General features: G+C 37.9%; 1 protein-coding gene across 50 annotated transcripts in view; it reads left to right on the forward strand.

Annotated features, from left to right (window-relative positions):
• The window catches only part of NRXN1 (neurexin 1), a 671,062-nt gene that overhangs the window by 643,222 nt on the left and 6,523 nt on the right, over window positions 1-21,317 (forward strand). For 35 of the 50 annotated variants that reach the window (XM_086878975.1, XM_023922977.2, XM_086878943.1 and 32 more), the window contains one exon: window positions 8,854-8,941. In XM_086878975.1, the coding sequence (XP_086735101.1) occupies window positions 8,854-8,941 (88 nt within the window). The remainder of the gene's footprint in view (window positions 1-8,853; window positions 8,942-21,317) is intronic. The other 15 variants (XM_086878974.1, XM_023922971.2, XM_023922978.2 and 12 more) reach the window with 1 other exon arrangement.

Raw genomic sequence — 21,317 nt, forward strand, 5'->3', positions numbered from 1 at the left:
ATTTTAGGCTCAGTGCAAATGTAAAAACAAAACAAAAATCAAACTGCATTTTTGTTGTTGCTCTGGAATGAACTATGGTGTTTATGGGAGAGGAATATGGATGTTCTGGAAAGGATCTTGGAAAGAAAGCACAAGAGATTTTTAAAGAGTTCACAGACTATCTGTTTTCAACCTATTGCTGGGGGAAATAAGTATGAAACAGGTAAGTTGAAAAGTAGAACAGCTTCTTCTGATCAGCATGATCCACAGCAGAACTATTTGTAATCGCAGAATGAAAATTAACCAACAAAATTATTTCTGGAAGCAGAAATGTTACAGCACTGTCAATCTAAAAGTTAGATGAGAAAGTAGTAAGGTGGTGACTCATTTGTTCTTTATCCAAGCAGCCATGACTGCTTTCACAAATGGCACAGTGTTAATAATAGGCATTATGCAATCAGGTGCCCATGGTTTTGGTAACTGGTATGTTGCACAGAAATGGCTGCTTTCAAGGCATAAAGTCCAGTTTCGTGCCACATCTCTTTATCTGTTTTTTTTTTCTCCAGCATGAGAGAAAAACTAGTGTTGGGCTAGTTGTGCCTGTATCCTCATGTGGAGTGCTCCAGGCTCTGGGTCAGACCAGGCTCTGGGCTCTGGGTCACACCAAGCTCTGGGCTCTGGGTCAGACCAAGCTGAGAGCTCTGGGTCACACCAAGCTCTGGGCTCTGGGTCACACCAAGCTCTGGGCTCTGGGTCAGACCAAGCTGAGAGCTCTGGGTCACACCAAGCTCTGGGCTCTGGGTCACACCAAGCTCTGGGCTCTGGGTCACACCAGTCTGAGAGCTCTGGGTCACACCAAGCTCTGGGCTCTGGGTCACACCAAGCTCTGGGCTCTGGGTCACACCAGTCTGAGAGCTCTGGGTCACACCAAGCTCTGGGCTCTGGGTCACACCAGTCTGAGAGCTCTGGGTCACACCAAGCTCTGGGCTCTGGGTCACACCAGTCTGAGAGCTCTGGGTCACACCAAGCTCTGGGCTCTGGGTCACACCAAACTGAGGGCTCTGGATCAGACCAAGCTGAGGGGTCAGTCAGCAGTTCCCAAGCACATGGAGAGGGTCCTGAGAGCAGGTAGTGAGCTCCTGTTTCCCTCAGCCCCCCTGCTGAAGGGAGGGAGAGGGCAAGATGGAGCAAAAGGGGAACAGTGAACTCATGGGAGAGAGCTCATGCTTTGCTCATTCCCGGCCAGCCATGCCCAGTATTTCCAGCAGGAGGGATAGAAGCAGTTTTGTCATTTTTCTGTACCTATAGTTCCAAATCAGTCAGAGGCAAGACAGTGCCATATTGTTTTTTGGAAAGAAAATTGAACCCTGTTCTGTTCATCTGGCACTGCAAAACAAATTTAGGTCTTAATCAATGCAAAGATACTCATGATGCTGACGTGACTCCTTGTGCTCAGGGGTTTATGACATGAATTGGCCTTGATGTGAAGGGTGTGGAAGATGGACAATTCACTCTTGATTGCAACCAGCACTGCTTTGAAGCAGTAGTCCAACATTCATGGTAAACATCAGTAAATTTGATGCAAATTTCAAATTACCTCAAAAAATAAAGCTTCTTCTCCCATTCTTGGTACTATGTTACTATATGATTGCTGCTTGCTCTGCTTCCAAGAACCACAGCTAGTGCAGGATCAGCTTGTTTCAAGAAGAGAAGCCCAAAGTAGCCCCTGCTCTTACACAGTGAGTGTTCTATTATATATCTTCTTGTAAAACCTTCCAATATGGAAGAGTGGCCAGTGAAAAATATATTAATGGATATGTGTGCATTTTCATTTGCTACCCAGCTGGGAGAGAAACACAGAAGAAAAACAGTAGGATAATTTTCCAGGCAAAAAATCTAAAAAATTTCAAAAGGGGACATGAAATGTGATATTTTAAAATAAAATTAATAGATAAATTGCTTTTGGTTTACTTCTGTGAAAGTAACATAATCCATGTGTTGCAGGAGGTAAGGAACATGACCTGGTAGGAAAATGTTTGTATTATTTTCTTATTTTTTAATTAATAATACTTTAATTTTAAAGATTAGTGCAGAGTGATGCCTGGCTATCTGTCCAGGTAAAATATTGTATCTTTGCCAGCATGTGGATTTTCTCAGCTCTGCTTCTGCTTCTTTGTAGATGAGATGAGTGACTCTAAGACTTTGACCAAAGCAATTAACTTCAAATTCAGAGCTTAAAGGCACACAGTTTTGTTGACATTATTTTACCATAAATCCATTTCTCAAATATATTCCCTCTATTTGTAGCAATTTTGCCCACAAGAATTTAGATGTTTGGGTGGAGGAGGGTGGCAGGAGAAACAATATAAAAGTTTTTCTGCATGGAATGAATACCATGGATTTTCAGGTTATTGTGTGGAAAGATAAACTGTCTTTATGTAGAGAGGTGGAGGATAGAACCGAGGTGACTCTGTTTTGCTGCGTGGAGCAGGTGTGCTCCCATCACTGCTGGGATTTGAGAGGCTGAAGGTGTCCTGCAGGGTATCTGGGGCTTTGTCTTGAGCTTTTCACCTGCACCTCTGAGTTTAATTTCTACAACACTCATTTCACTGACTGAAAGGCCTTATTGTATTTGGTTGTTATATCCTCAAGGTTTTTTGGGTTTTTTTTTTTCTTTTTCTGTGAGAGGAACTTATTAATCAAGGCTTTTGCTTTCTCCCAGCATCAAACATTGACAATTCAAGAAATAACATGGTAGTATTAATTAGATCAGAGCCAGTTTTGAGAAAGTGTTTCGATTTTCAGTTACTGTATTTTCACATTGCAGGGTAATTACATGTCAGCAGTTAGCACAAGATTTAATAAATATTGTGTATGTGCTTGAAATATTAGCATTTTAATGCCCATGTCCAGAAATAACATTTCTCAGTAGCACAGTGCTGAGAAAATACTTTTTGGATGTGGGTGGACGAGCAGTAATTGATGCACATGTACTTGTTTGACCTATAGCAGGCTAAATACAACGTTTGAGGCAGTTGTCTCAACAGCAAATCATCTAGGGCTGGTATTACTGTTACATCACTATTGCCTCTTTCCCAGCAAACTGCCTCATGCAGTGAGAGGTTATTAACACCAGATGAGGAGTACACCTGATTGATGTGACATATTCCAGTTTCTTTCCACAACAGTCTCAATAACCAGTCACAAAGATCTGCCTCATACACTGAGAATTAAATTCAAATTATGCAGTCTTGGCTAGAAAATTGTGCAGTTAATCCCATCCTGAAAAATTAAATTAAGTCTTTTGTGATTTTTCATACCCTGTTGGTTTCTGCCAACACTGCCATTGATTTAGGTTACTTTTTTTCCCTCCATTTAAAGGGAAAAATGGGGGGAAAAGGAATATATGTAAAGGATTAGTTTTTGGGAAAAGTCCCTCTCTGCCTCAGAAATTAATGTGTCCAGTACAAAAGAACAAAAGAACTGCTCTAAACTCCTTTATGTAGATGTTGCACGAACCATATTTTTCAAGGAAAGTTTGCCACAGTTACTGAAGAAGACAGTATTGTTTATCTGTTGCGTTTCCAAAACTTTGTTTATACTCTGGCTGTAGCTATATAGGCTTCTGCTAAACTGAAGCAGACCTTTATGTTTAAAAATCACTTGCAGCTGATTCTCTCTGAACTAAATTGCCTTTATTTGAATAAGCTTTGTTTTCAAGAGGAAAAATGAAGCAAGTAGATATGATAATTAAGCATTATGGAAAAGGAGAAAAGGAGAATTAGAGGTTTAATTTCCTTGTCCTACATCTGAAAGTATGTTTTCAGACAGTCATTTGCTAACAGTCATTGTATTCTTACCCATTAATCTTCACATAATCATGTCTCTTGTTATCAACTCCCTTGTACCCTGGCCCTCCCCTTTTGCTGCTTTGTCTCCTTTGCTCCCATGACTTCACCAATATTTTTTCACTTCCTTTGTTACTTTCCCTCCCAACACACCCATGCTCCATCCTGCCATGCCTTGACCATGGGTGCTGCCTGCCTCTCTCTGTGCCACCCTGCCTGCCTTCCTCTCTACGCTCAGCAGACGGTTCCAAACACACGGAGTTTCCTCGGAGAGGCTTTGCAGCCTTGGCAGTGCTCCCCAGGCACCATCTGTTCCCAGCATCTCCTTGGCCAGTCACAGGCTCCTGCCTGGCTTTCCTGTGCCTGCTTTCTTTCTGACCTTCCTTCCTGCTCTATGGGTGCATAATTTTGGGAAATGTGCTAGATCAGAGCCTGTGTAACCACCAGTGCCTCTCAGTAGCATCCTCACCTGACCCTTCTCATCCTCTGCTCCCTCTCCCACTCATTTGTTGTCCAAAATCAAGCTCAGAGCTCCTCAGAGCAGAACCTTTACCTTCCATCTGCCTTTAGCACCAGGCACAACAGCACTGGTCTCTGGTATCATTTAGCACCAGAGCTGTACAAATAAATAAGAGTAATTCTGAATTACGCAGTTGAAGTTCTCATCTAAAATAATTTAACGAGTAGTCATAAGGGGTTTGTGCTGTTTATAATTCATATAATAATTTAAGACTGCTAGTTTTTAGCTATTGTGTAATTTGGATTTGCTTGCAGTTCTCATTGGATAAAGTATATTATTGAACAAGAAAGGAATAAACTATATTCAGAGTAGCTGCAGGGTGCTATGATTTAAAGGAGAGCTGGTGCAATACTACAGCAGAAAATACGCAGGATCCATTATACGTTAATGAATGCACAGCTCAGATTGGTGATTTAATTTTTAGGTCATATTTCTGTTGTACCCTCAGGTATAGTAGACTTGATACACAAAAACGGAACAAGTTGGTGTGTATTTAATCTCAGACATGCAAAAAAATGAATAATAATAAAAAATTACTTTCCTGTATTGTTTATTCATTTACAATTACTTCTTTTAATGACTCATAATTCAAGGAGCACTATTAGAAGGGCACAGTCATATTTTCTGGTACGAGTTTTGGACCAGTGATAGTAACCTTTGAGGCAGCTTGATATTTATCCATAGCTACAGACTGTCAGTGTATTTAAGCCATGACTACAGCATCATTTTTTCATCTGGCCAGGAGCTTTCTTGAAATAGTCACCATTTCCTTCCTCAGGCAAGGTGGCAGATTGGTGATATTTTAAACTGTCTCTTGGCTGAGAGACAAATCCCAATTTCTTTATTTTTGCAAGCAGACATAGCTGGTGTAAGCAAGACCTATTCCTGCGGGGGCCACACCCCTGAATAGCTGTCAGAACCAACATTCTGCAATAACTTCTAGTTTTACTAAATGTGGGACTTTTTTGGCTCCATTTTTTTTAGTGCCATGTTAATTGTAATTTTTTTGATATGTGTACAAATATCCAACTTTTAAGAATCCATATTTTACAGTGGACTGAATTTTAAATCGTAGTCATAGCTGCAAATTGAATCTGAAAAATCTCTGAAAATACACAAAGAAAAGAAGAAGCAATTAAAAGAAATTCTGTCTGCCCTTTTACGCTGTACGCTCGCTATTTTAATTTTTTTTTAATCTCTTACAACTGGAGTATCACCTCTTAAATGAATTTGAACAACTCACCCAAGAGACATTCTAATCCGATCGTGTATGATGATGATACCAGTTGGATGTTATCCTATTAGGCCCTCACTGTAAATAAGGGATTTTCCACTGACTTTTAAATCCTTGATTAATGAGAATGCTTGAAGCAGTGTCCTGTAAATTAGCCATAGTGCTAGCAACAATGGCAATTCACTTAGGAGAACTGATTTGTTTTAAATCTTGCCATCCAAATTAAAAAGCATGAGGAAAAGATAATGTCAAGTGAGTAAAACACATTACTCTATCTCACATTATTGATCCACATCCCATGGCTGTCTGACACCAATTCTGCTCTGTCTTCAGGTAAATTCCCATCAGTCAGAGCTCTTCTGGAGAAAGAGCTCCAGAAAGTAACTGGCCCACAGTATTAAATTTATGTATTCTTTTATATATTCTCTAGTGTTTTAGCTAATTCTGAATCCCATTCTGGATTCTGTCAGGCAGACCAATAGCTTTCATTTGTAATTTGGTCACTGCCACCCCACCTGCCTTTCACAGCTCCTTTGTCCTTTTTTCTCATAAAAATATGTCTGAGCAGCAGCGAAGGGGTATTTGGGTTTTGGGAAAGGGGAGAATGGGGGCAGGTTGTGACACATCTTTTAATTGATACTTGAACTCGAATTCTTTCTCACAGATTTTTCTGAACAAAAACACTTTTCACATCATCTTATCACTTTGCTTCTTATTCAGCTTGATACTTGATTTATTGCTTGCAAGAAAATTAGTTTTATACCAAGTATTGACTTTGAAACACACATTACTTCCTTTAATATGCTGAGACATTAATGAGGTCTTTCTCAACATTCTGTATTCGCATTTATTTAAGGTATTATTCATTTCTGTACCCATAATATGCATGCATTTTTATCATTCAAGAACAATCCTTTCTTCTTGTAGAAGTATGAATACTCTTTCTATAGACTGGAATTAGTGTCACTTCATAAAGACAGTTTTGACACTCTCTTATAAGTAGCTGAGCAAAGTATCTCTCAGACATTAATATACTTAAAGTGCATTATTTTTCTGGTGATTTTGAATTACCAGAATTTTGAATGTACTGCAAACTGTGAAAAAAAAGTAGAGTTAAATAAAAGTATTCTCTTATCCAGTGTTGTGGGTAGAAGGAAAAATTTGATACTGTGGCTTCACTGATCTAATTGAAACTCTTTGGGAGATACATAATACTTTACGTACTTATTATTATACTTAATTATTTATACTTAATGGTTTTAGGGTTTACAGTACAGAGATATTTTCATATAGGCAGGCTTTGTTGGTTACTTGGTTATTTTTTCTTTATATTTAAAAAATAGAAAAGCTAATTTTCCTCAAAGAGACTAAGATACTGATTTTCAAGCTTAAATGGTTGTCATCTGGGGAAAATAAATGGACATTGGAAATTCAAGAAGATGTTTGCAGCTGGCTTTTGTTCCAACTTTAGTTTTTTACATGGTAGAAAGAAAGGACAACTAGAAATCATTTTTTTGGGTGTGTTTCAAATTTTGAAAATGTAACAAGTAATTTTGGCAGTATTTCAGGTTTACAGTTGTCTCCTCTAGCTACAAATTTTATCAGCTATAAGGAAAGATAATTTTTGTGATTATGGCATCCAAACATAGCTGTTGTCTATAGACTTTTCTGATTACCTTCAGCAAGTTGCTTCATTCTGTTATGCCTCAGTCTTTTACCTCTAAAATATATTATTATTATTATTATTATTATTATTATTATTATTATTATCTCTTCTTTGTTATGCCTCACATATTAATGAATGCATTCCTGTATCACTTTCCTACTTCAGAGGAGTGCTGAAAGCTTATATTCATTAATATTCTTGAAGCATGACAAAGTAAAGCCTATTACTGTAATATGCTTCGCTTTAAAACTCTGGTTAGAATAATAATGATAAACAACATTGGTTAGCCTTTGGCCCTGCTGCACAGACATAAAATTTTTACATCTTCAGATTTAAACTGATGAAGGAAAACTTTCATACATTTCATGTCCCTCCTCTATACCCACAGAGATATAAAGGAAGAAAGTTTTGCATTCAATGAAATGGGTTGTTGGCATATTTATCATACAGGAATGTAAGAAAGGCTTTTTGCCTGCTGTGTCCTTAGCCTCCTGTTTGAATATGATGTAGTGTTTTATTTTTCCTTTAGTGGGGTGAACAGAAGTTTGAAATGGACAGTTAGGAAACACCTTGCCCATACGAAAAGCGTCTTCCTAACCTCTTTAGTAAATTCTTGAGAAATGACCAGGTGCATGACAGTTTATATTTCCCTGCTATTATGTCCCTGAATTACTGTAGATGTTCTTATTACATTTCTAAATGACTATTCTCAGAGGTGACTTGAAAAGATATAAATTTCTTCACGTTGACTGATTGATTGCCTCAGTATTTCATTGAATACCTCCTCGTTCTTGCACAGTAAGAAGCAGTAGATAGGAAATCCCCGGTTCTTTTTTGAACTTTTATGGTGTGTTATACCATACATCCCCTGGTTTGTCTCCCTTGCCTTGACTTATATGATTTCTATATACAAAAAATTGTTCTAATGCATTTCAGCCCTGGGACCTAAATATAGCACTCATACAATACTTATGCTTATTTAAGAAAATAAGATGTTTTCACTGATTTACGAAAATACTATAATAATTTCTAGCATATATGCATTTATTGCTTTCTATCCTTGACTTTCTTTTCATTAAATAGTTTTCAGCTCAGTGAGAGGCATGTTTTCTCCTTTTCCTTTTTTTTTTTTTGTCTCTACATCTGAGAAAGCAAGTGCAGTTAATGGAGAAAACATCACTACATTTATAATAGTTTTAACAGCTGCACTGCAGGCAGTTCATTATTTTGACTTGTTTTTCAGTGCCCTCAGTGTTCTCAGTAATATCATAGTAGAGATATTGAAGATAAAAAGGGAAGACCAGCAGCCTCAATATACATATTCTGTCCTTCTACTTTCTGTCCTTATTACAAAAAAAAATATTAAAATGTATAAGTGCCCACACTGGATATCTAACACAGTTCTAAATCCTGACAAGTGCAAATTGAAAAGCAAAGTCCCATTAATACAGAGCTGGAGAGTGTCACTGCACCATTACACTTTAAGACTGGAATGCTTTGGGCCTCGCATAAATTACAAAAAAAAAAAGAAAGACATGCTGGTGAGAATCTTACAACATATTCAGTCAATTCAAGTACATCCATTTGACTCTTGTTTTCTTTGCAGACTACAGATGACATCCTGGTGGCCTCGGCTGAATGTCCTAGCGATGATGAGGACATCGATCCCTGTGAGCCGAGCTCAGGTGGGTTAGGTTAGTCAACTTTTTTTATTACTTTCTTTTCTTTCATATTTGCATGCTCCAGTCCCCCAGAGTCCCAGCTAGCAGGGCAGTCCTCTCATGCATTGCATGGAGAGGTTGAATTGGGCTGTTTCTACATGGGGTGGTGTCAGCCGAGAGGAAGAGTCTGCTCAAAGACATCAGATGGGAGTCATGCCATGATCTGAGCCAAGTTATGGCTTGGCTGAGGACCTGAGGATGGACTAGGAAGGGCATTCTAGGGCTCCTGTAACAGTGTTGTGATAAAGAAGGTACAGCTTCTTTTAGCAGAAGGTGTTACTATTGTTTATGCCTAAGTGTTGCCCTTAATAAGGTAAAAGTATATTGAAAATGTTGTGTTATGTCACAGAATCATAGAATGGCCTGGGTTGGAAGGGACCTTAAAGATCATCTAGTTCTGATCTCTGGTGGTCAGGGACACTTTTTATTAGACCAGGTTGCTCAAAACTCCATCCAACCTGGTCTTGAACTCTTCCAGGTATGAGGCATCCACAGATTTTCCAGGCAACCAGAACCTCACCAAGCTCACAGGGAAGAATTTTACCCTAATATCTAATCTAAACCCAATGTCTTTCAGTTTGAATCCATTTCCCCTTGTTCTGTCACTACAGCTCTTATAAAAAGTCCCTCTCCATTTTCCTTATAGGCTGCCTTCATGCACTGGAAGGTAGAGTGGAATTAATTTTTAATTACAGTTAGTGGTATGAAATTTTTTATAGATAGATAAAACCTGAAGACACAGAATATAGGAGTCTCAAATTCCAAATTGTTTTATAGTTTTTTTTTTCCAAGCCAAGACTATTCAGAGTGAATGTTTTAGTTGTAACCAGAAATAAGATATTTTGACATTCTAGTATTTTATGTGAAACAAAAACTTGGTAGTGTTTTGGCCATGTCTTTCCTAGTCCACTGAATAGTAATAATTCTTCTCTGTGAAATAATGGAAAGATTTGGGTTGCAAGAGGCCTTTAATTATATCTAGTCCAAAACTCCTGCCATGGGCAGAAACACCTTCCATGGTGTTGCTCAAAACCCCATCCAGCCTGGCCTTGGACAGTTCAGGGGATGGAACATCCACACCCTCTCTGGGCAATCTGTTCTGAAGGTTCAATTATACTCAATTATGTTTGGTTAAATACCACAAACCACCTCTAAAAATCCCAGCATTTATCATTGGAGTGAAAAAGCTGCAAAACTTCCTATCAGTCTGAAATATTGTGCTAGTATATATCCTTTAAAATAATCCTAGATAGTCCAATGAATTATTCCCGCTTCCTTGTTGGTTTGGTTCAGGTTTTTTACTTCCTGAGTGAACAGCTCATGGTACCATATAGCTATATCTCAGTTTTCCTTAGAATTTTCCCCAGAACTCCTTTGAATTCTGTGCTGCTTGGTAGCATGCCCACTGTTAGTTGTCTGAGGTAATTTGGTAATCTTTGGTACTTGCTACTTCACTTAATAGTAAAAAAATTAAGATTTATTTGTTGTGAAGTAACATATTTAGCTCAAGTAGGAACCAATTTAATTTGAGATTAATATATTAATGCAAATAGCAACTAAGAGCCACCTTAGCATGATGCCAAAATCTGGGGCAGGAGAAAAGTCTACATAGCCCTAAGACAAATGAAATTTTTCTTCATATGCAAATGCATGGTTCCTATTTTAAGTCACAGAGCTCAATACCCACATGCAAGAATTATTTACTTAAACAGAAGTAAAGGCAAAGACACTTATGGTTTGTCTCAGTGTCTGACAGACCTGCAGGATGGCACCTGAGCTCTTTGAGGAAGCAATTCACAGATCTGATAATGATACTTCAGGGTTATTTTCTTTCGCTTTCCAATTAAAGGATTTCAGAGTAATGTTGAAAATTCCTTGAAACTGAATGACTGTCTTTAAAACTGAATATCAACGGGTACCCTAACATAGTTTTGTGCCTCTCAGGGAGATATTTCACGGTCAGAAGTCTCAGACATTATGATCAAGATATTCAGGAATGTTTTTTTTTCCTGTTCCTTCATTCCCATTTACAAATTCTTGAGTTTAGCAAGACCGTCCTGTCCAGTATGAGTCAGTGCAATGGCTCATATGGCTCTGAGCTCATTCATGACAGTTGTTTCCTTGCTTTACTTAACTCAGGCTGTGCTGTTCAGTAGATAAATTGACATTTAGGGGCGTGTTATTTTAGTTTATAAGGTAATGTTAAAGCAATATATTGGTTACATAGCACTAAATAATTTTCCAAATCATCTGGGAATGCAGCTTTGGAATTAAAGCTGTATTTGTATTTTCTCAGGCTTGCAGCTCACTGAAAGCCAATGAGATTTCAGAATAATTTTTCACTGAGGTAGTTTGAGCTCTGGGGCTGCAGTGTTTGGTCGCCTTGAACCATGCAGAGTCATTTAGTTGGTGGCTGCAAGAATGGGAGAGGTGAAATTAAATTTTCTGACAGCTTATTGTTTCTGTCCAAACTATGGTTCAGGAGAGGGATGTGAATTTTAGTCTTTCAGCAAAAAATTGCCATTAGCTTTACATGCTGGTGTTCAGCTTTCCTGTTTTAGCTTAGCATTCATCACACAGCTACACTTCTCATTTTTGTTTATTTGAGAATGTTTTTACTGTTTCATTTGTCAGATCCCAACTGCCACTGTTTTGTTTTTTTTTCTCTTTAAAGCTGTGCATTGGCACAGGAATTATGTTCTGCATAATCCCAATTGTCTGGATCATTTTATCTGTCATTCTTCTCATCAAAATGTCACTCGTCCTCCCACTCTCAACTTTTAAAAGCTGTTAATTTGCTTTCATCGGCCTTGTCCTTTTATCATACTTGAAACTACCTAAACCAAAGGGGTTACTGAAGTTGTAACCTCTGGCATATCAGCCTCTCTGTAAGGTGTTTTAGTCACTTAGTGTTATGAATAACCTTTCTCCATGAATAGTCAGGTAGGCATTGCTCAATCTCCATAATACTGCAGTCTCCATGTGGTTTTGAGCTACTCCTGACAGTAGGCTAGAATTTAAGGAGAGAGGCACAATATTTTTGGCAGAGAGAGACTAATGATTGTTTTTCTTTTCAGTTGGAATAGGATACAGAGGGATATGTGTCTCCATTTAAAATAACCCCATGGTCCAGTTCAGCTTTTCCCCCTTAACCCTTTTTACAAGCCAGATTGGCTTCTCCACAGCTACTCCTCAACGTCCTCACTAATGGTGGTGAGACTTAGGTATCCTAAAAAGTAATTCTAGGAGGCTGAATATATGATGGTTAGGGCAGTTTTATGTTTTCACTTCAGAGGCTGTAGTCTGGGATCCTTCAGCAAAGGAATCCACCTCATGGCAGGAGATGATGCCCTCAGAGCTGTGTGGTCAACACTTTTCTACCCAGAATTCAATCAAGGGATGGCCAAAACCCCTGCAGTTTTAGTATCAGAGCCATAGCTCAATATTTCCCTGATGACTGCCCATAATATGGCTGTTTCCAACCAAAGTTCTCAGCTCCAAATGAGAGCCTATTCAACAAACAGTTTGAATATGGTACGCCTATATTTCATAGAAAATACTGCTTATCCAGATTTTACTAATTAGTGAGATTTATGAGTAAAATAGAGCTTTTTCTCCTAGTACAAATATGTTGCAGTTTGTAGTGGCTAACAAGTCCCACTCTGCCACCACCAGCTTTGCTTTCTGTGCACCTGTCTGCTAAATAATAAATGGAAAGATGCAATTTGCCACAAATTTCATATAAGACATAAAAATGTAAACCCGATTAGGAGCTGCTGAGCAGCAATCCCATCATCTTGTCTGGAACATAAAGTCACAAAAATTATAATTGCAGATTTCATTGTGGTATACAAACTGCTAAATGTGCCATAATTGGATGAAGTCATAACAAATTTATTAGCATGCAAAACTTAGTCAACATATTTTTTTTTTTTGCATTATGTTTTGTGTGGTAAGACAACAAGTATTGCTTTCACAGTCTCTCCACCTTCCCCTAAATACCAATAACAACATGAAGATTGAGGATGATGATAATAATAAAAATAAAAAAAAATAGTTTATATATCCTCCGCTTCATGTCATGGAGGAAATAATAAAACCTTTTCATTTGTAGACAAGTTAAAAAATTTTAGTGGTAACCTAGCCAAAAGAAAGAACCTGGGACAACTCACTGATTTTACATGAGGAGTTATAAAACTGCAGGTGGACAAATTGCTATTCTGCATGTCAGAACTGCTGTTCCAGCCGTTGCTGAGCTCTGTAGAGAGCTCTGATTTCTGCTGAGTTTCAGTGAGCATTTGTGCTACACAGCTTATTTGTTCCAGTTACTCTGGGCTGGTATTTTATTTGTTAGCTATTATCTAACCACTTCTGTAGCTATTGAAATGTTCCAAAAGGCAGAGAGGTCTGAGCTGGGTCAAATGAAGTGAAATCACTGAGTTTAATGGCAGGGAACTCTCAACCAGGAAAAAAGTCTTACAGTTTTAGACAAACACACAAACAGTTCTTTTTCTGCAAATGAATTTTAAATCTCTCTCCAATTTGTGACTCGACAGAGGTTTAAGCTCACAATTAGGTAGAAAACTTCTCCTGACAGCCCCATCAGAAATTGGATAAGTAGAGGTTTTGGTGGTCGTAAAGCCAGAGTATTCACAGGTCTTGGAAATTTTAGCAGAATGTAACCTTCAGAGTGAAAGAGCAGTTTTTCTTCAGGTTCAAACAAGTGTCTTTCAACCAGTGGAACTCCACACGTTGCAACCAAAGAAAATACTCCATTGTCTCTTGATTTTTGGCTTCCACTTCTCAGGGTAGTGTTTGATTGGTGGCAGATCTTCTCCTTTACTATTCTGTGGATAAAAAGAATAAGAATAATCAGAACAGAGTTCAGTCATGTATAACAGCTGGTAGCGCTTGTTGGCTTTCTTAGACCTAACTCAATTCAGAGGGGTAAATGAAATAATTTATTTTCCTATATTATTAAGTAAGAATGGTTAATAGTATAGCTGCTTCTGGACTGATCTTTGAGCATATTTTTAATTTTTCCTACACATTGGCCAGGCTAACTGCATTGAAGAAAACAACTGGTGACAACAAGTAGAAATCTCCAAAGCACCAGTTTAGCCTAGAGAGTGAACAAGCCACTTCTGAAGGTGGCTCTTAGAGAGTCAGACTCTTTGGTGAAGACTTTGTCCTGTGAGCAGAACTGTGTGGGGCTTCACATGCAAGCTGCTCCCTACACGTGCATGTCCTCTACTCTGTGACATGTTGGATAGATGAGATAGCTCAGAATTCTATGTTTTCAGCCACCATGTGATGGTTTAGGTTTTGTCCCAGCATTGATACCTAGTTTTTTCTAGCAGGCAGAACTGTGAAATCCAGATCATGAGTGTTTTATGCTCATTACTAGAAGTTTTGCTTTCTTTCCCTGTCACGAATTACTGCACTGTATTCCTGATGCATCTGGCAGCAAGATAACATTGCAGTAGGAGGTGAAGTGACTCCTATAATTTATACATCACTGCAAGTGCCCTATTTAATGCTCTTTGTGGAATTCATTGTGCAAGAAGCTGAAACAAAGAAAAATAAAATTACAGTTAGTTCATAGGGCTACTATGTTCATTATGGCTCAAGACATAAAGGGAATATTTGTGCCTCAGTCCAATTATCCTGCAGTTCTATATGCATTTCCAGTACCAGAAAGATCACTGGGTTATCTTGAATCAGACTTTTAAAGTGTTTAGCTGCAATACACATAGAATCTGTGTATAAGCCACTATAGGGTGAAAATTATGATTTATTTACAAACTTTCCTAATGTTAGCAGTACAATGGCTATGCATAAAAGAGCTGAGGGAATTAAGATATAATCTTCCTTCAACTGAAGTTAAAATATCTGTTAAACCTATTTAATTTTTTTCTTTTATAAATCACAAAGCTTTCTCCAGAGGAACAGAAAGTAAAGGCTGCCTTTTTCCAAATTATTTTATTGTGAACTGAACTACTTCTTTGTCAACAGGCTGAGGTCCTAGTGTCTGTCACAGTGAATTACAAATATGGCATTTGTAATTTGAATTTTATCAAATAGGTTTTTTTCCAAATTATCTAAAGAAGTGAGGTTAAAAATCATTATTGATCCATTGTGCCAATGCTGACCTCTACTCTTTGCCAGCCAAAACTTGGGAATGCTGAGTGGAATTGGAGGTTTCTAGCCAGTCCTTAGGATTTTCATACATTCCCAGTGTCAGAGGGAAGAATATAGCTGGATGCTGGGGTGCTGGCCCTTTTCCTGTACACAATGGTTTTCTAGCAGTGCAATAGCAGCAGCACCCCGTGCTCAGTGGCTGCTGAGAAATATTGACATCAGTCTGCTATAAATCACACAAGGCTCTCTCTTAACTCCAGCAAGAGCTTCTCCGCTGGTGCGTAAATGATGAACGGTTTTCCTTGGGTGTGAACTTTGAGGGTGCATTCGTATTCCACACATATATCCTCGCTAAAGCCAGGACTTCTCACTTTATAAAATGTGGAGGAATTATATCAGAATGGCTGTTGTGGTTTAATCCCGGCTAGCAAACATTCACAGTGCAAACACTGGGGTTATTATTTGTGTGGAAACACCTAAATCTTTATTTCCTGCTTCAGACATAAGCAGACAACGCGAAAAGGCAACCTTTGTGCAGAGAAATTTATAAAGTGACAGTTGTTAGTCCCGCTGTTTCATGTTCAGTGGTTTGGAGTTAGACATCTCCACAGAACAGACAAAACCAAGTGGTGATGTTTTGAATAGTTTCAAGAAATGTACTCTTTATGAACAATAATTCAAGAAAAATGGGTGCATTACTCAATGCCCCTGAAGGAGTATCCAAAGAAAGAGGAGTCTGTTATTTTTCTTTCTTTTAAAGATGTAAAAGACAGCTAGTGAGTCAGTTCTGAAGGCATTCACAGGCAAAGCTGCAGCACAAGATGCTGCTGTGATACCAGGACTGAGATGTGTACCTAGAGAAGCAAACCAGGCCCTCCACATCACTCATTCACAAATCCACTGACTTCAGAGAAATCCCCTAGATTTTCCAGTACTAGAACATTCCTAGATATTTCAGTGAAATATCTGTGAATATAACATCCTTTAATTCAAGTTAATTGAGGATTTACTTTCCTGATTTTCTCCAGAAGAATTTACAGGAAAAACTGTTGCTTGTATATGAGCAGTTGCTTGACCTGTCCTTTTTGATATTCCTGAAAAAAGAACCTGTCTCACAGATAAGATATTGCATAGACCTTAAAAATTAATTGTCTGTGAATGCAGTGGCTTCGTCAGAAATGAAAAAAATTAAATTAGATCAATGTCCATGCTCTCTTCATTAAAGCAGACATGGTTTCCAAGCCTGGTATTCAAGATTTTCAGTAATAAAGCACATTAAGCTCCAGTGGCTGCACATGCATCATTAGTAAATGAAAATAGGTTCTAGGCAGTTCTAAATATTTTGTTATTCCTTGTTGTTAGCCACAGAAATAAAGATGTGTGTTCTTCAACAGCCTCCACTATGAGAAGTTTCCACCATTTTTAAAAATGGTCTTTAATCTTGAACCAAAGATTCACTGAACTGAAAAATAGTCTGTAAAACACATTATATTTACTGCAAACTATGAAATAAGGCCAAATATAGATTATGTGGACTCTCAAAAACACTTTCCACAGATGAACTTCATAGTCTGACATTGGGTGAAAAATGCAGAAAATGACTTAGTAATTGCAAAACTAAGGTTTTCAGAAACAGGCAAGTAATTTGCTGACTTTGCAAAGACTCTTTTTCCCAATTTGATAAGGAATTTGGAAAGGCAGAGGATTTACTTTCATAAGGATGAAGTAGAGAGATGATTGAATCTGGAAAAAAGTTCCATTAATTTTCATGTCAATCTGCTTAAAAAAATCCTAAATTAAAGTGTATAATCCTAAAAATTTGTCCTTTAAATCAAGTTTAAACTCAGAATCATGAGTGCACATAGACTGTTGAATAAATAAATGAGTTCTAGCTTGTTTGAAATTAGACCATGTGTTACTGGTGCCTTGATTGATGCAACCTCATTGTTTTCCTTGAGCTACACCTCATTCTGGTTTGATTTGCTACATCTAGTGCATGTATTTTCCTGCACACTGTGGACACTATACTGAAAACATTTCTTGTAGCTTTGTAATGCATATGTATTGAATTTCTTCTTCTTGTGAAGGAAACTCACTTTTCCACAGGACTATTTTTCATCCTTGTTTTCACGAAAAAGGTAGAAGAACAAAGACAATATTTTGCAAAGGTAGGAGAAGGTTTATAGCCAAAATACTGGCCTGAATTAGCATTGTATTGCTCACTTTCTATGCCAAGGCTTTCTTAGACCAATCTTGAGCAATAAGATGTTAAACCAGGTCTTCTAAATTCTATAGGAAATTTCCAGTACCTGATAAATTCAGTTAATATGGTGTTCTAGAGTAGTTGGTGCCTGCCAGCAGCAGGTTTTCAAACCAGTAACCATCATACCAGACTGCTGCCAGTAAACTGGTTTGCTGGCCCCTCTGCCAGGCAAGGGAAACAAGAACAAATTGTAAACCTCTCGCTGGTGTTTTCTAGCAGTCAGTACAGTGTGAACACCCACTTGCTCTTGCCCATCTGGCACTAAGCATGTGGCTACTAATTCAACCCCTTGCTCACAATTTAAAGGTTAATTTAAACCTGTGAAGAAGCACTGGGGTATTGTAGTGTGTGAGTCGTGTAATTTGACAGCCTGCAAAGTGGCAGGCAAATGCTGACAAATTTGAGAACTAGGTATTCTCCAAGGATGTTGCTCATAAATGGAAACAGGAATAATTCAAGGCAAAAGTAACCTATAATAAGGGTGCATGTACCTGAAATAGTCTAACCTTAGGCTATCTTCTTCTGACTATATAAAGAACTGAATGAATCCTTGTCCTGCTATTTTGACATGCTATTCTACACAGGTTTCAAAACCAGCACTTCTCCAGAGGTTAAGGGCTATGGTCTAGATCTGGCACTTTGATGGTTTAAATGTGAACTGGCTTAAACAGTATATTCAGATCTAGAATACATCATATGTTGTGAATGTACCCTTTAAAAAGTTTCAGAAAAGGGACAAATGAAAGATGAAAGAAGTGAGAACACAAGAATTATATTCTGAAATTAACAAAGCTTTATAGATATCTCAAACTTTTTTTCCCTTGTGCCAACATCAGAAACACAGAATTGTTTTATAGACTATGATGAGAGAAGCAAAGAAAAACAAGGCAGTCTTATTAATTTTAATAATTTTATCAGGAGAAAAATAACATTAATTACATCAAATGTAACTCATATCTATTCTGAATTCCAATTGTCTTTCCATTCCCAGAAAAGCATATATGGTTTAGGCAGTAATAGGATTCGGGCTGTTGAACAAGAGTAGCTGTTGAATCTGAGCCTTTGGGTAGGGGGAGTAGCTCAGTATTTATAGTAGCTGCACTCCCAGTGTGTGTGCAAGTATATTCTGGATGTCTTGAAAGCCTGGCCCCTTCTTCTCCCAGGCATATTATCAACTTTGTCAGTAATGGGTCTGACTTGATGACAGTATTTGGAGCAAATTGATTGCTGTGTGCTTTCAGCTTCAACGTTCAAGCCATATATATAATATATATGTGGCATAGACATTTATCTCTTCATGTAGTAGCTGCTTAGTGAAGGAGGAAAATCAGGGAATCACCCACAGTTGTGAGATGAATGTGGGTGTCTGCACCTCCAGCTCATTTCAAGAGCAAGAATCATTCCACGCTCTGCAGGCCAAGCCAGCAGATTCCTCACGCTTTACAACTACATTTTGGTATTCTGCTGAAAACTAGTTCCTAGATAAGGAGGTTTGGATTTTTTTGCCCTTTATTTTATTTTATTTTATTTTTTTTTAAATAATGAGATGACAGTGCTAAAAATAGCTAGCAATGAAACCTTGATCTGGCAAAGCTCATAGAAAAACTTTTCCTGAAGTCAGTGGAGCCCAAATGTCAGAGTTTTGGTTCAGTGCAGCCAATCTTATAGCTAGCTGCCACCAAAAAATTTATGTTTCCAGTGCCCCTTTTCTTGCTCTTTTCTTGCTTTAAACACTGAGTCTTCAGGGGCAAGAGTAGCAGGCAACTCACTGAGGAAATGATCCCAGTTTAGCTGTCTGAACTGGTGGCCCACAATTGCAGCAGCTTAGCTCCAGCCTGAAAACATGCTGTCAGTAGTGTAATATTTCTGTTGTCTCTTCCTTATGTTATCTTATTTGCAAAAGCTTCCCCTCCCAACTTGAGAATACTTCTAATTAGTAATTACAAATTATTAATACTAATTCAAAATATAGACTAACTACTGACTCTGCTAGTCAGGCTGAAACAAAGTACCAAATTACCAAATATTTCTCAGAATTTGCACTAAACCAGGACAACAACTTCATGCAGAAAATAAAGGAGAGATACAAAGCTGAATGACAAATCTAGAATTGGGGAACAGTAGGACACCTGAACTGATAAAAGGAGAAAGAATCCTTGTTTGGAGGGAATGAATAATAAAGAGAAGCAACGCAACTGAAATGTTAAAATATACTAACAAAAAGTGTAAGATCACAGGGAAGAAGGCTGCTAAAAACAATAAGTGATATATTGGTTTACATTCTCCATTTGAACTAAAATTAAATTTAGTTTTGTGGAAAATATTTTCACAAAAGCTTCTCATAAAACTGCAAAATTTTCCACTCAGCTCTGCAAAGCATAGTAACTCCTAAACCCCATTGATTTGGTATGCTCCATCAATTGGCACTGTACAACCAACTAACCCATCTCCCTTTAGACTTACAATGACATTTTAAAAGGTTGAGAAAACAACCTTCCACCTCTCAGCCACAGGGGAAAAAGAAGTTACTTGCAAAACCTGCAGTCCTAAGGAGCTGGTAGGATTTGTAAATGAGTTGAAGTCGATATATGACAAATCATTACACTTGGAAATAAGCACTCTGTTCAGTGCAAAGAGAATGTTTAGTTCCTTAGCAAAGCAACTTTTTTAGCTGTGGATGCTGTTCCACTGCTAGACTATTTTTATAACAAGCTAAGTGAGTTGATGTCACTTTAGAGGTGTCTTAATGCGTTATATCCTGGGTTTCCCCACCAAAGAGTAGAACAGATACCTTAAAAATTTTCCTTTAAGCACAAGTCTACAGCAGACCATCACACCTTTTTTGAAGCCGGGCTACATCTACCCCAGCTCTGCAGAAGAGTTTGGGGGTTTGTTTTTCAGAGGCATTCGTTGTAAAGAGCTGCTGAAATTGCAGCGAGCTCAGAAACCAGTTCACCAGAATCCAACAATGCTGCAGAAAATCGACCACAAACAGGTCTACAATGATAGCACACAGAGTGAAAATTAATACGTGTCCCGTAAATAATTGCCTTCATGCCTCATTGCAAATGCAGTAGTTAAACATTTCTGTCTTGTGAGTAATTTCCTATTCACAGTTTGTGGGAAGGCATAAATGTAAAGAAAACAGGTTTGGGTCCTTTTGTCATTTTTTTGTTTTGTTTTTCAGTCTGCTAATTTCAATTCACAAACACCATGGGAACCTGCAATTCCAATTTTCTTTTCACAGTATTAATGAAAACTGGGCACTGAAAATAGTTAGATTTTTTTTCCCTCTAAATTTTAAACCACTTAAAAATACATTCAAGAATAATAACTTTCTAATCCATTATTACACAATGTAAAACTGTGCTCAGTTGCTATTATTTCATGCAAAGTTTTTCGTAAGTGGTAGAAGAGGCTTTTAGAACTCAGTTTCTTCTAAGCTTGTCTTTGAGGGAGTAAAAAAGCAATGGTCGTGTGCTGTTGAGAGGAGGAGCTGTGAATCAGAGAAGTTGTTTTAAGAAGGAATCCTTACACCACAAGATGACAATCATTTCCTCTCACTGTTATGGCAAGGTTTCAGCATATTTAGTGCCTTTATGATTTTGTCTTGTTCCTAATCAAACCAACCTCAATTTATTCCTTTAATAAATAGATAGTTTCAGGGTTTGGTTTTTGAGTATATTTTTGAGAAAACTGTTTAGTCTTAGAAATCAGAGTAGTGTTTTATATAATTTAATCTTAACATATTCCAATAAAGTATTTTAGTTCTTATTTACGGTAAGATGTCTAGGATGAAGTTAATATCTTTTTCATGCTGCAGACACTAAAAGTGACTGCAGCTGAGTAGCTGACAAGGTTACCTGCAGACACACCTCTGCTGCTGTGCCAGGAGCCAATGGCTCTGCCTGGTCCAGCTACCAAGATGCTGTGAAGAAAACTGCA

The sequence above is a fragment of the Cyanistes caeruleus genome, chromosome 2 (genome assembly GCF_971803275.1).
Source record: "Cyanistes caeruleus chromosome 2, bCyaCae1.hap1.1, whole genome shotgun sequence".
Classification (NCBI taxonomy): Eukaryota; Metazoa; Chordata; class Aves; order Passeriformes; family Paridae; genus Cyanistes; species Cyanistes caeruleus.